Here is a 12,404-nt window from a genome sequence, read left to right as displayed (position 1 = left end):
CCTCCCCCAGTCACGAAGCTGTGTTGCAAAGTGGTGCATCTCAGACTTCAGTTTTGCACAGGGATCACGTGGGGTCTTGTGAAAATGCAGCTTCTGATTCAGCAGGCCTGGCGGAGGGGAGGGGTCACCGAGAGTCTTTATTTCCAACCTGCTCCCAGATGACACCGATGCTGCCAGGCCAGGGACCACGGAGGAGCGAGATTCGTGAAGCACAGAGTCCCAGGTGGCAGGATGGGGGCTCAGAGAACCAAAAAAGAAGGGGCATAAATATCTTTAGAGAACATCTTTTCCACCTTCTCCAGCTTCGGCCCCTGACACACCCTACCTTGCCTTTCATATTCCACCAACACTGAACCAACTACTTGTGGTTCGCCTACATACATCATTCTCTATCACCTCTGCCTGGAAGGTTCTTTCCTCTACACTTCACCTGGCTGAGACTCCTCTTAGAAAACCTTTTCTGAACTCTGCATGGTTCAGTGCCCTTCCTCTGGGGGCCCTCTTCTGTACACCAGGAAATGCTGTACATATTCTCTTTCTTCTCTAAAATATTTTTAATTCCAGTAGAGTTAACATATTTATTTTTTTAATTTTTTAATTTGAATTCCAGTGTAGTTAACATACATATTCTCTTGATCATATGCGTAATTGTGCTATCGCTGACATGTCTGCATCCCCTCAGGAGACTGTGAGTTCCTTGGTTGTCCTCACCCACCAGTCAGACAGACCCAAGCAGCTTTTAATCAGCTTCCCCAAAGAAAACATGCCGTCAGTGATTGGTTCGGTGGGATGGGGGTGGCTTCTGGAGTCATTGGGTAAGAAATAGAATCAAGCCAGGAGGGCTGAGGGCCGAGAAGGGGGTGACAGAGCACAGTCGGCCTGGAACTCAGCTGTTTCTCCTGGGTTGTTTTGTGTTTATGGCTTGCCTTTAAAGTTTATATTTATTTCTTGGGGCACCTGGGTGGCTCAGTCGGTTGAGCGTCCCATTTTGGCTCAGATCATGATCTCACGGTTCATGAGTTCAAGCCCCGCTTCAGGCTCTGTGCTGACAGCTTGGAGCCTGCTTTGGATTCTGTGTCTCCCTCTCTCTCTGCCCCTCCCCCTCTCGTGCACATGCTCTCTCGCTCTCTCTCTCTCTCTCTCTCTCAAAAATAAATAAACATTAAAAAAAATTTTTAAGTTTATTTGTTTATTAATCAAGCCCTGCAGAGCCTGGTGCAGGGCTCAATCTCACGAACCATGGGATATGACCTGAGCTGAAACTGAGAGTTGGATGCTTAACCGACTGAGCCACCCAGGTGCCCCATGTTTATGGCTTGCCTTTAAATGAGACTATAGGCAACCGAAGAATGAAGACTTTGTCTTAGGTACGTTTATAGCAAGAGCGTGTTGCATGTAGTTGGAGTTCAAGATATATCTACTATCTGATTAATTGGAGGGAAATGATGAGAGGAAAGCTAGAAAACCGTTAGAATTTAGAAATCGTGCAGATCTCTTGGGGGAAAGGAGGCATCCATTGAAGAAATGACACCGTTATACTAACAGACAGAAAAGAGTCTTTCATCCGCAGGGTTTCGGACTAGAGCGGAGAACAACTACAGCTGCAAGGAGCTGGTACCCAGGCTTCTCCTGGATGCAAAGGAAAAAAATATTTGAGACAGTGTTAGAAAGACAGAAGCAATATACTATTTCTTGTAATATGGGAAAACCAGGGGGATGGAAGAGGGAAGGAGGACCCCTGCATATCCGAGCCGCCTATGCTACCGAAATAGAGGAACAAGGAGACACAGGGTGGGCAGTGGGGAGGGAGCAAACTCCGGAATTTGCTTGTCATCTTGGCTGGAGTGAGCTTGAATGGGAGAGAGAGAGAGAGAGACTGAGAATAATGGGAATTGGTAGATCAATCAATCAGCAAATATTTATTGAGCAGCTACCCTGGCTGGCAGCTGGAGAGAGCTCAGCTGGAGAGAGGCACATTAGAAAATTGTCTATAAAAAGGTGGTTGTGGGGGAGAGGGAGGGATGTGTTCTTCTGGAACAGGATAGAAGGAGAAGCAGGGCTGCTTTGTATTAGGACGCGGCAGGGGCGGGGGGGCGGGCAGGTGTCGTGCACTCTGTAGCCTCTGGGAAAAGCACCTCTGGAGTTGGGCCCGTGCGCAGCTTGCAAGGCCATGCACTCTGGACCAGGGAGGATCACCTGACCCGTGAAAGAGCTATGGTCCTACAAAAGGAGGGGGAGAACCGCTTTCTGGGAAAGAGACCAAGATGAGCCCAGACCGGTCTGCTCACCCACCCTCCTTCCCTTCCTCCTCAGGGCTCCGGACGCTACTCTATCTATATCGCCAATTATGCCTACGGTAATGTGGGCCCTGACGCCCTCATTGAAATGGACCCTGAGGCCAGTGACCTCTCCCAGGGCATTCTGGCGCTCAGAGATGTGGCTGCTGAGGCTGGGGTCAGCAAATACACAGGTAGGCAGGGTGATGTGCGGCGTGCTGTGAGTTGGAGGGGTGGGGGGCCGGGGCTGGGGGCTGGGCGCTGCAAGGCTGAGTCTAGTTTATCAGAGCCCACAGGAGAGGGTGTGCTTGCGTCCCTGGGGAGGGCAGGATGAAGGCTTGATTCCATCCCCCCACCCACAGGAAGCTTCTCCAACACTGCCTTTCCCAGGGTTGGTGAGATACCTGTCAAGGGTGGGCTTTGGGGGCGTGGGGGACACAGGACGTAAGGTGAGCACAACATCATCCTCTCCCTGGAACCTCTTGCCCCGTTCTCTGCTGTAACCCAAATGATGGGTGAACAGGTTCCATAGGAGAAAACTGACAAATCACAAAGGCCGAGATTTAAAGAATTCCTTATTGCCAAACAGCAGGGGAAATTATTTACTTATACATAAGCGGCCAGGAATTGAGTGCTAAATCCCTAAGCTTCAGCTGGGTCCTGTCTCGGATAACTGAGCTCAAAGAATTGTTTTCTTGTTCCAAAACCTCTCCAGGCCCTTTTTTTTGAAGCCATGCTCCCCCCAAATCTCTCTGGATGGGGGACCTATTGTCAGTCTCTGACAGGGAGATCTTTCTAGGGAAGGCTGTTTTTCTAATTCTAGCACGGCTGCTGACTAAACTCTGATAATCTGCCAATAGACTGCTGATGGCAGAGCAATCCAGTTCCTGTTTTGGGTGCCAAAAATCAGGAAGCCGGAGCTGTGCACAACAACTTCGCACGTGAACTTGGGCCTCACTCACCCCGAACCTGTAATTTGGACATAGAAATCCTTCACTGGTTGACCTTCCCGATATATCCATCCCAACTTGCACTGCAGACTTCCAAAGTATAGGCCTGCCTGAATCCAAATCCTGGGGCTGGAAGAATACTTGAAGGGTCGTTTGGGCCATCCCCCTGCCCCCAGCCGGGTGGTAGCATACTCTCAAAGCCCTACTTGGAAAGGGTTGTCACAGCCTCTCCTGAGTTTATGATGCCTTTCTCTAGCCAACTTTCCACCTCGGTGAAACAGGGAGATTGATGTTGACCTGTCTGACAAAGTTTGTGGGAACAAATGGCTAGACAGTAAAATAGTGTGCACAGCTCAAGCCCCATCAAAGTGCTCGAGAGCCCCACACGTGAACGTGCAGTCTTTCTGGCTGAGTGTCAGTAATAAACCATGCTTTCCTGGGAAAAGGAATAAACATGCAGGAGCTTCAGCCTAGATTTGTACAGTCAATTTTTCTGAATAGTTCCCAGCTCTGTGCACTGGGCTGGCTTGGCAATTAAGTGCCTTGATCTGCAGGAGAAGGAGAGTGGGCTGGGGAGATGAAGCACTTGAAAATGATGAGATGGAAGGGAGGCAAGGTCTGGGAGAGAGGGTTATACACAGAATAAAAGAATTCGGGAGGTTGCGGCTGGGTTTGAGCACGAAGGGGACATTGTTCACGCTGGCTGGGCTGGCACAGGGGCCGGCAGGAACCAAGGAGGGGGCAGGAGGGGACCGAGAGGAGACAGCTGAGGAGTACGGATGGGGATGGGAGCAGTAGCCAACTGCGCCGGGCTGTGCTGGAAGGGCCAGGCAGCTCAAGGAAGGGACAGCAGCTTCTGTGGAGCAGGCAGGCAGGCCGGGGCAGCTGGCGTGCCCAGAGGACACGTTAGAGCAGCTTTGCAGACTTCCAAAAGCCATTTGGCTGACAAGAACCTGTTTGGCCCACCAAGTTACTATTGTGTCTGCCCGCCTTCCCCAGCCCACCCTTTCCTTGCCCGCCAAGCCCCTCAGTTCTACCCTGCAGCCCCCTTTGTCACTCCGATAATGACGCATGGACATCTGGCTGGAAAGCTAGCCCAGAGCACCGCCCTGAGCCCCAGGGACAGACCCCAAATGCGAGGGCCACCACTGGAGGCCGGCCTGATTGCCGAGGCTCTGGCACATGGCCAGTGCTCAGCTCCAGGCTGGTGCCCTGGGGCCTGGGAAGGGGGAGGGAGGCAGGCAGTGTGATGAGCAGGCCAGGAGGGAAGTAAGCCATGGCCAGATGTGCAGTCGGGGAGCCACACGTCCCCAGAGCCAAGCCACACAATACCCATCTGCCGGACAGACCTTGGAGAAACTCTTGTTTTACAAAAGAACAAATCAAGGTCCAAAGAGGAGAAGGGACTTGCCCAAGGTCACACAGAAGGTTTGTAGAGAAACTAGCATTTAGAGCCCCGACCCCAAAGCTTAAACTGCCACAACCAGCTGACCTTTCTGGTGACCTCCAGCTTGAGCATCCGGCTCCAGCCTGCAAAACGGGAGGGGCTGGTGAAGGAGGAAGGCCTGGCATCCCCCAGGACACAACCCCAGGGAATGGCCCTCACAGGTTTGATTATGACCCCCAGGTTTTGTGGCTGAGCTTCAGCTGCTTGGCCAAGGCTATGCGGGCAGCAGGGGGAGGCCGGCCAATGGCACTGCCCGCACCACGCTGTCCGGCTCTCTCGGGTGGGGGGATGGGAAGCCTACTCTCCAGACCTGAGCCATTCCACTGGCGGCTGCCACTCTGCTAGGTCACAGTGCCATCTAGCGGCCACCGTGCCCACTCTCGGGGGACTCGCGGGCTGCGGGCCGACATTGGGGTTGGTGCCGAGTTGAATGGAGGGAAGCCCACTCGCCCATAGTCCCTAGTTCAAGGAGAATGCCAAGCCCCAACTTTCCCAGGTGCCGGCAGCCCCTTGGAGCCTGGAAGGTACAGGGAATCCTGAGAATTAGTTGTCCGTGTGGCAGAGGGCCTGGCATGGAACCCGAGGAGGGGGAAGGTGAGGACCAAGAGGTCTACACTGCCCTCTGCAGCCCTGAGTGACCTTGGGCACATCCCCAGCCTCTCTGAGCACCTTGAACTAGCAGCGTGAACCACTGTCTCACAGCGCTGCTAAGAGGACAGGCTCTGGCGTCACAGTGCTAGGTACCAGTCCTATCCAGGCAGCGATCGGCAACTTACTAATGTCTGTGGACCTCAGCTTTCTCACCTACAGTGGGGGTGTGAGAATGAAGGTTGGCAAACATAGGACATGGCCGGCACAGGGCCTGGCCCACAGGTAGGACCCTCGGAGCGTAGACCCTATCCTCTGAGGTGCCCACAGGGATGCCAGGGCCCTCTGCTGGGCACCTCCTGGGTGCAGGGAGCGTCCTGCAAGGCACAGGGGGCAGCACAGAGCGAGCCCGCCCAGCCCCTGCCCTGGAAGCATTGTCCATTTGTCCCCCGACCCCCACTCTGCCCTTCATCCCCGGGTACAGCCATGGGCCTCTCCATGCCCATCTCTATTGGAATCCACTTGTCTTCCCTCTTAACTCTGCCCACCCCACCCCACCCCCACCCCCCCGCCAGTCTCTATTCCCTCCCCAGGAGCTCTGCATTTGGGCCTCACCCTCTGAGGGAGCATCTGCCTGGGCTGCAAGGCGGTGATTAAAGAATCCTTACAAGAAATTTGGAAAGAAAATGAAGGTGGATTTATGATGTGGGGTGGGGATTTTTGCTGTTGGCTGGGAGTGGTGTAGAACAAAGAGGAGGGCAGATCTGATTTATAGGAAGTCATTATTGGAGAAGGAGATGCCTAAAGCCCAGCTGAGGCCTTCTAGCGGCTCCCCAGCAGCCGACTCCAGAGAAGTGACCGTGGGCAGCAGAGTGGGGGCCACGGAGCACCCCAGTTTGCCAGGGGTGCACTGCCTTGCAGTGGGAGCACAGCCAGATCTGACAGGCAGCACTGGAGTGACGGGCTCCTCCAGCAGGGCCCAGGACCCTCCAGGAGGGCAGCCCCAGACCTGCCCCAGAGCACATGGGGTGTCACTGTACTGGGTGAGTGACAAGAGGAGGCATCATTTTCTTTCAGAACAAACACATATATGTCATATGATACAAATACAATCTTTTCTTCTGCTAAAATAAGGTTTTAAAGGTCAAGCCTGTGGCTGACCACTCTGGGCCTTACCAGGAGCAGGGATCCCTCTTCTGCCTGGAGGAGACTTCTGTAGAAACATCTTAGAGCACGCTGTGGGGGAGTACAGGCTCCAGGGTCATGCAGGTGTGGATATGAACTGTGATCCACTGCCCGCTGGCTGCGATTACACTTCCTGGAGCCCAGGTTTCCTCACCCGGCAAATGGTCAGGTGAGATGAAGCTACAGAATGTCTCGTACACATGATGGGAGAGCAGGGAGGCAGAGGGGCTGCTATTAGATACAAGTCCGTATCTAATACCCTGCCCTCCACACACTCAGAGCCCCACCCAGCATCTGTACGTCTCACAGAGGGTTTGTGGGTAGCACCAACACAGTATTATTCTGTGTTTGAATTTTCAGGAAATTTAGGATGAAGGACCCTGTTACCATCCTGCACTATCCTCACACCCCCTTCTCAAACACACACACATAGACACACACACATCATTCCTCACCCTTATGTTTTCCAGCATCTTTGCTACTCTTATATAATTGCTTGGATATTCTCGGAAGCCTGCAGGCCTTGGCATCCACAAGAATTGTAAGAATTTTATTTCTGTTGAGGTCTCAGTAGATTAATCCCATGGGTCCAAATTCCTTGACCAAGGGGCCTCACAAAGCCACAGTGGTGTGGACTCCAGATGGGCCCAGGAATCCACTCCCAGCCATGCTCGTCCTGAGTTCCAGTCTAGAGGATGCACTGGGAGAATGGGAAGGATCCTTGGATATCTCATTCCCCCACCCAGTTTACAGGGAGGGAGACCAGGGCCTGAAGAGCACACAGCTCAAGTTCCTGTAGCCAAAGCAGGTACAAAGGCCGGGCAAGGACCTAGAGGCTTTTCCTTAGTAAGGCAATGCCCGCCTCCTCATGCCTGGGTCCTCTGGCCCACAGTTTGGGGTGGTTCAGCAGCACCCACGCTTTTGTTCTCCACAGCCTCTCTTTTCCGTCCTTACCCTACCACCCCTGGCTCCCAGATACAATACGGCCTTTCAGCGGGCCACCCCAGCGCGGCCTCGATGCAGTCTGAGAAACGGATTGCCTGTACCCAAATTGGACTTGAGTCTGCCTTGCCAAAGCTGAGGGGTTCAGAACTTTAGGGGTGCAGTTCTTGAGGATAAATGAGGCTGCCCCGTGGGGAGCAGGACCAATGGGCAGATTATCAGAGGGGGCGCGCAAGGATGTGGCAAGAGGAAGAAGGACAGTGGGGAGGCATTTCCCCTGTAATTCCACCTCCCCCACCCAGCTTGACGGGCAGAGTGAGAGGCCACCAGGAAGGGTTGGGCAGGGAGCAGCGTCTACACCCAACAACGGAACAAGGAAGCCTTAGACGCTTGAAAGTCCTGGGGAAATTAGGAGATTTTATTAACCTAGCAGGTGGGAAATTGTCCCAGCTAATGACTCTGTGGCACCTGACATTTTCCAAGGTACCTTCCGAAAACCAGCTCACTTAATATTTATGACAGCCCTGAGACGGAACTGTTGTTATTGTCAGTCTCACGTTATAGGTGAGAAAATAGACGCCCAGAAAGGCTGGGTGAGGCGCCCAAGGTCACACTCAAACCTCCTGATCTCGAATCTTCTTTCCCACCACCAGGGCTGCCTCTCCAGCCCCAAGTGGGGAAACTGCTTGTCCCCAAGAGGATGTGCCTGCCTCAAATATAAAAGCATTCATTGATGTAAAGTAGAATTTAACTCACAATTGGGACATCATCCTCCAAGGCTAAAATAAAGATGTTCCTGACTGCCCCTCATGCAGCCACAAAAGGTGTGTGCTAAACCTTAGGAGGGGAAGAGCTGGGGGGAGGGAGAACGGGTAGAAGATATTGAATCAGGAACCTCTGTCACTGGCCACACAGGGAGTGGAAGTATCCGGCTACCCTTAGGATGGATGGATTTTGTTGGCTTGAAGAGGACTTACGTGGTCCACCTGGGAGGAGGGTTTCCCCTGCACAGCAAGGGGTGCCAGTACTTGATCGCCCCCCGTCTCAGACCCCAGTTGGACTCTCCATCCTGAGGCCGTGGGGGGCCTGTTCCCAAGAGGCTGTCTCCCCGACTGTCGACTCACCTGCTCCCCAACTGTGCGGCGAACTTGCCAAGAAGGAGTTGTGGGTAACATCTCTGTTATGGTCCAGTTGCCATGGCAATAAATTGTCACTAATTAGTAGTGTGGTTACCATGGCAATTTTCTAATAATTACAGGTTACAAATGGTACAAGCTTTCAACCCAACCCAATTAGTTAATTAGAAAGATTTAGAAATTTGTCCAAGAGGGAAATAACCTGCTTTGTAGAAAATGAAGAGAATGTGTCACAGCTTGAGAGCCAGAGGCAGAGAGGAAATTGGAGAACACCAGAGTGGGGGGGAAGGATGGAGTTGCATGGTGGCAAGTCCCAGAGCCCCACCTGGAATTTCCGGGGGCCCAGGCAAGGCCGAGGGTTTCTCACTGAAGCCTGTTCCTGGGCTGGAATCTGGCAGGACCAGGGCAGGGACGGCTGCCAGCAGCCACTTCGCGGCTCCTCTGAATGGGCAGAAGTGGTGCTCAGGTTGCAGGCCAGCACCCCTCTCTGCTGGCTTTAGGAAAGGCGTCTGAAAGCCTCCCCACCCCACACTGTGGCTGTCCTAATGAAGAACGCATTTCACATCTTGGATGATGCTCCCCGAGAGCACTGTGGATTCAGTGACTCCATTTTCATGAGGCTTGGGCTCTCCTTGAGAGCTAATTAGATTACCTGGGAGGAATATGGGAGGCCCAGGGCCCAGAATGTGTTAATTTGGAGCTTAACCATGAGAGCAAGAAGAGTGGCACTGCGATTTGCCCCATCTTCTCCTCCTGGCCCCCAACACTTGTACTGGTGGGCAGACTGTATTGCACGGGTGAGAAAGGCCCCATGATTTCCTCCAGGGGCATCTCTCAGAGGACAGAAGGAGTCTGGGGACTGAGAGAACCTCCATCCCGAATTAGCAGTCACTTTATGGAAACCTCTTCCCCATCCAGGCAGGCAGGCAGGCAGGGCTTAGGCATCACTCAGGTCGGCCTGAGCTCTCATTTATTTAACAAATAACAATAATAAGTCCTTCTGAGTGCTCTGAAAACTATTCTTATTGTACTGAATAGCCCATTAGAGCAGTGCATTTCAAATTTTACTGTGCACATGACCACCCAGGGATCCTTCCAGAAGGCGAGTTCTGGCTGGGGAAGGACCTGAGACTCTGCATTTCTAACAAGGTGGCTCCCTTGCAGCAGATTCATGGACCTGACTCTGAGTAGCAAGGGAGTAGGATTCACAAAGAGACTCTGTGAGGATCTCACCTCACGTATCCTCTTAAAAATCCTAAAATAGGAAAAGCAGGTCACACAACCCCCACTGCACAGATGAGAAAACTGAGGCTTAAAGGGTAATATAAATTGCCCAAGCTCACACTCCTTGTGAAAGGCCTTGCTGGGATTAGAATCCATGTCCCAGTCCTGGTCAGGCTGTTTTTCTGCCCAGTATTTGGGGGTGTGGCTTCCAACTCTTGATTCGAATCCCAGTAGTTGGAGCTGTTTGTTCAAGATGTCTTAAGATTGGACTTGTTGACACAGATAGCTCAAATTTGATCTTGGAGACATCAAACCCTAATGTAAAGCTGGCTTGATTTCTTTAAAAAAAAAAAAGTATGTAGTTATTGGATTTTTTTCCTTTCAAACTACAGAAGCAATTCTGTTGCAACAAGCCAGAAAACACAAAGACATTCCCAAAAAAGGCCAACTACCGTCCCTCCTTCCCTCCCCAAATCCCACCCCATCTAGCAGTCTGGGTTAACAACTCAGGGTGTGGCCTTTCCCACTTCTCCCCCAACTCGAGAACGAGCTTGTGTAAACATGTTCAGAAATATCATGTATTTTCCTTTTTTTTTTTTTAATTAAACTAAGATTACACAATACCATTACTTGGTGAATTGTTTTTTCATTTAACAGTATGTCACGGGCACTCCTCCAAGTCAATACATATGGATCTACACAGTCTTTTTAGTGGCTGCAGAATGGTCTGTCGTATGGATGCACCATAATCCATTCAACCCGTCGCTGTTGATGGACATTCAGCCTGTTCCCAGTTGTTTGCTCCATCACACAAAGTTAAGAAAACATCCTGTAGCTTTAGCTAGAACCTCTTCCTAGATGTTCTTAGAAGAGGAGCACACCCGGTGTCTTGACTGGCTTATGTATGACTGGGGGTGGGGGTGGGGGTTGTCAGGAAAATCTGTGACTTGACCAAAATGTGGTGGGTAGATCTGGGCTAAGGGAGTATTGGAATTTGGCCTCTGAAGGGAAGGGAAGGATATGGTGGCTTCTGCGTTCCATAGGTCACAGAATCGTTGCCTTGCACAGAGTGACTGTGTCTTGCCCCTCACTTGCCTCATCACCAGTGTGGTCATGCTCCACACAAGTTTACAGGACTGCGAGCCCAGATCTGGGCTCAGAGAAGCATCCAGAAGGTTGGAATTTCCCCCCACCCCCAAAGCTCTTCTGAGGCATCTCGCCGTAGCAGCTTCTCGAAGGCCTCCTCGCGGGCCTGAGGCCTTGCCTCTGCCACTCACTGTGGATCCATGTCCTCTCCTAGGGGGCCGGGGTGTCAGCGTGGGCCCCATCCTCAGCAGCAGCGCCTCAGACATCTTCTGTGACAACGAGAATGGGCCCAACTTCCTCTTCCACAACCAGGGCGACGGCACCTTCGTGGATGCTGCTGCCAGTGCTGGTGAGTGCAACCGCTGCCCTGCGACCCTCGACGCCCCAGGCCCACAGGGGCCTCCGGGCTGCCCTGCCCCCTCCAGCGTGGCCCACAGGCCTCAGGGAGAGTGGGACAAGTAGTCGTCTGCACCATACAGGGAAACCTTGCTTGTTATCTTCAGTTCCACATCCCCCAGGCTCAGGCCGCGGGGAATGTTCGCCGCTGGGGAAAGGGGGAGCCTGTAACTCATGAGCAGTATCCATTTTCCAGCAACTAGAATTGGCCCGTGTTCCTCTGAGTCCTGCTTGAGTTCTCAGCCTTAATTTCTCCTCCAAGCTGCCTCTTTCCCGGTCCCCTCCCCACATTCACCTTAACCATTGAATTCAATCAAGTAGCCATTTATTGAGCCCCTGCTAAGTGCCAGGCTGGGGGTAAGAGTTGGGGGTGCTGATCTGAACACCACATCATCCCACCACACGCACATACACTCACAGGCATAGGTATTCTAGAGGGGGGAAAAGATGGATAAACAAATAGCTCTAATAAGAGGGAGACTAAAATCCACATAAAATAGTACTTCGGGCTCCCAGTTCTCCTCCCCTTCCTCCCTCTTTGTTCATCCCTCATCTGCCTCAGGGCCTTTGCACCTGCCATCCTCTCTGTCTGAAGTGCCTTCTCCCTTTCTCTGTCTGCAGAACTTCTATTTATCCTTCAACACTCAGCTCAGATGTTATCTATGAAGCCTTTCCTGCCTCTGTCTGTACTACCTGGCAAGATTCACACTCCCTCCTCTGCATTCACACCGTCCTGCGTACACTTCTTGGTCAGGCTTCTGTTTTGCTAAAATAATCTATGTCTACGAGGACTAGGCACTGTGCTGTTCATTCTTGACACCGCACTTGGCACACAGTGGTCACCCAGTAAATTTTGCTGAATGGCAGAATGGACACTTCATAAAAGCTTGTGGATATGATCAGCCTGCCCTTCAACCACTTCCCCCCACCCGCTTCCTCCGCACGTTGCCAATGAAAGGATTGATTTCACCTCTTTCTGGGCAGCATGGGGATGAGCTGTAGCCTCCAGAAGAAGGGGTGAGCGGGAATCTAGACACATAGATCAAAGGTCCTACAAGCTCCAGCTAGTGCTGACAGCTAGCATCAAATCCCTGAGCGAGCACCAATCCGTTCTCTGTGACTTACAAGTACCTAATCCCCCAGCTCTCTGCTCGGGAGTTCCCATTTTGAACAC

The 12,404-nt window shown here is 52.3% G+C and overlaps 1 protein-coding gene across 7 annotated transcripts in view; it reads left to right on the top strand.

Annotated features, from left to right (window-relative positions):
- CRTAC1 (cartilage acidic protein 1) overlaps positions 1-12,404 on the top strand; it is a 157,934-nt gene that overhangs the window by 101,053 nt on the left and 44,477 nt on the right. For all 7 annotated transcript variants that reach the window (XM_040486083.1, XM_040486077.1, XM_040486078.1 and 4 more), the window contains exons 5-6: positions 2,314-2,470; positions 11,049-11,183. In XM_040486083.1, coding sequence (XP_040342017.1) covers positions 2,314-2,470; positions 11,049-11,183 — 292 coding nt within the window. The remainder of the gene's footprint in view (positions 1-2,313; positions 2,471-11,048; positions 11,184-12,404) is intronic.

This window comes from Herpailurus yagouaroundi, unplaced genomic scaffold (assembly GCF_014898765.1).
Source record: "Herpailurus yagouaroundi ecotype Mexico unplaced genomic scaffold, PumYag 163, whole genome shotgun sequence".
In the NCBI taxonomy this organism is placed as follows: domain Eukaryota; kingdom Metazoa; phylum Chordata; class Mammalia; order Carnivora; family Felidae; genus Herpailurus; species Herpailurus yagouaroundi.
Note: the sequence above shows the minus strand (reverse complement) of the source record. Positions and strands in the feature narration are given on the sequence as shown.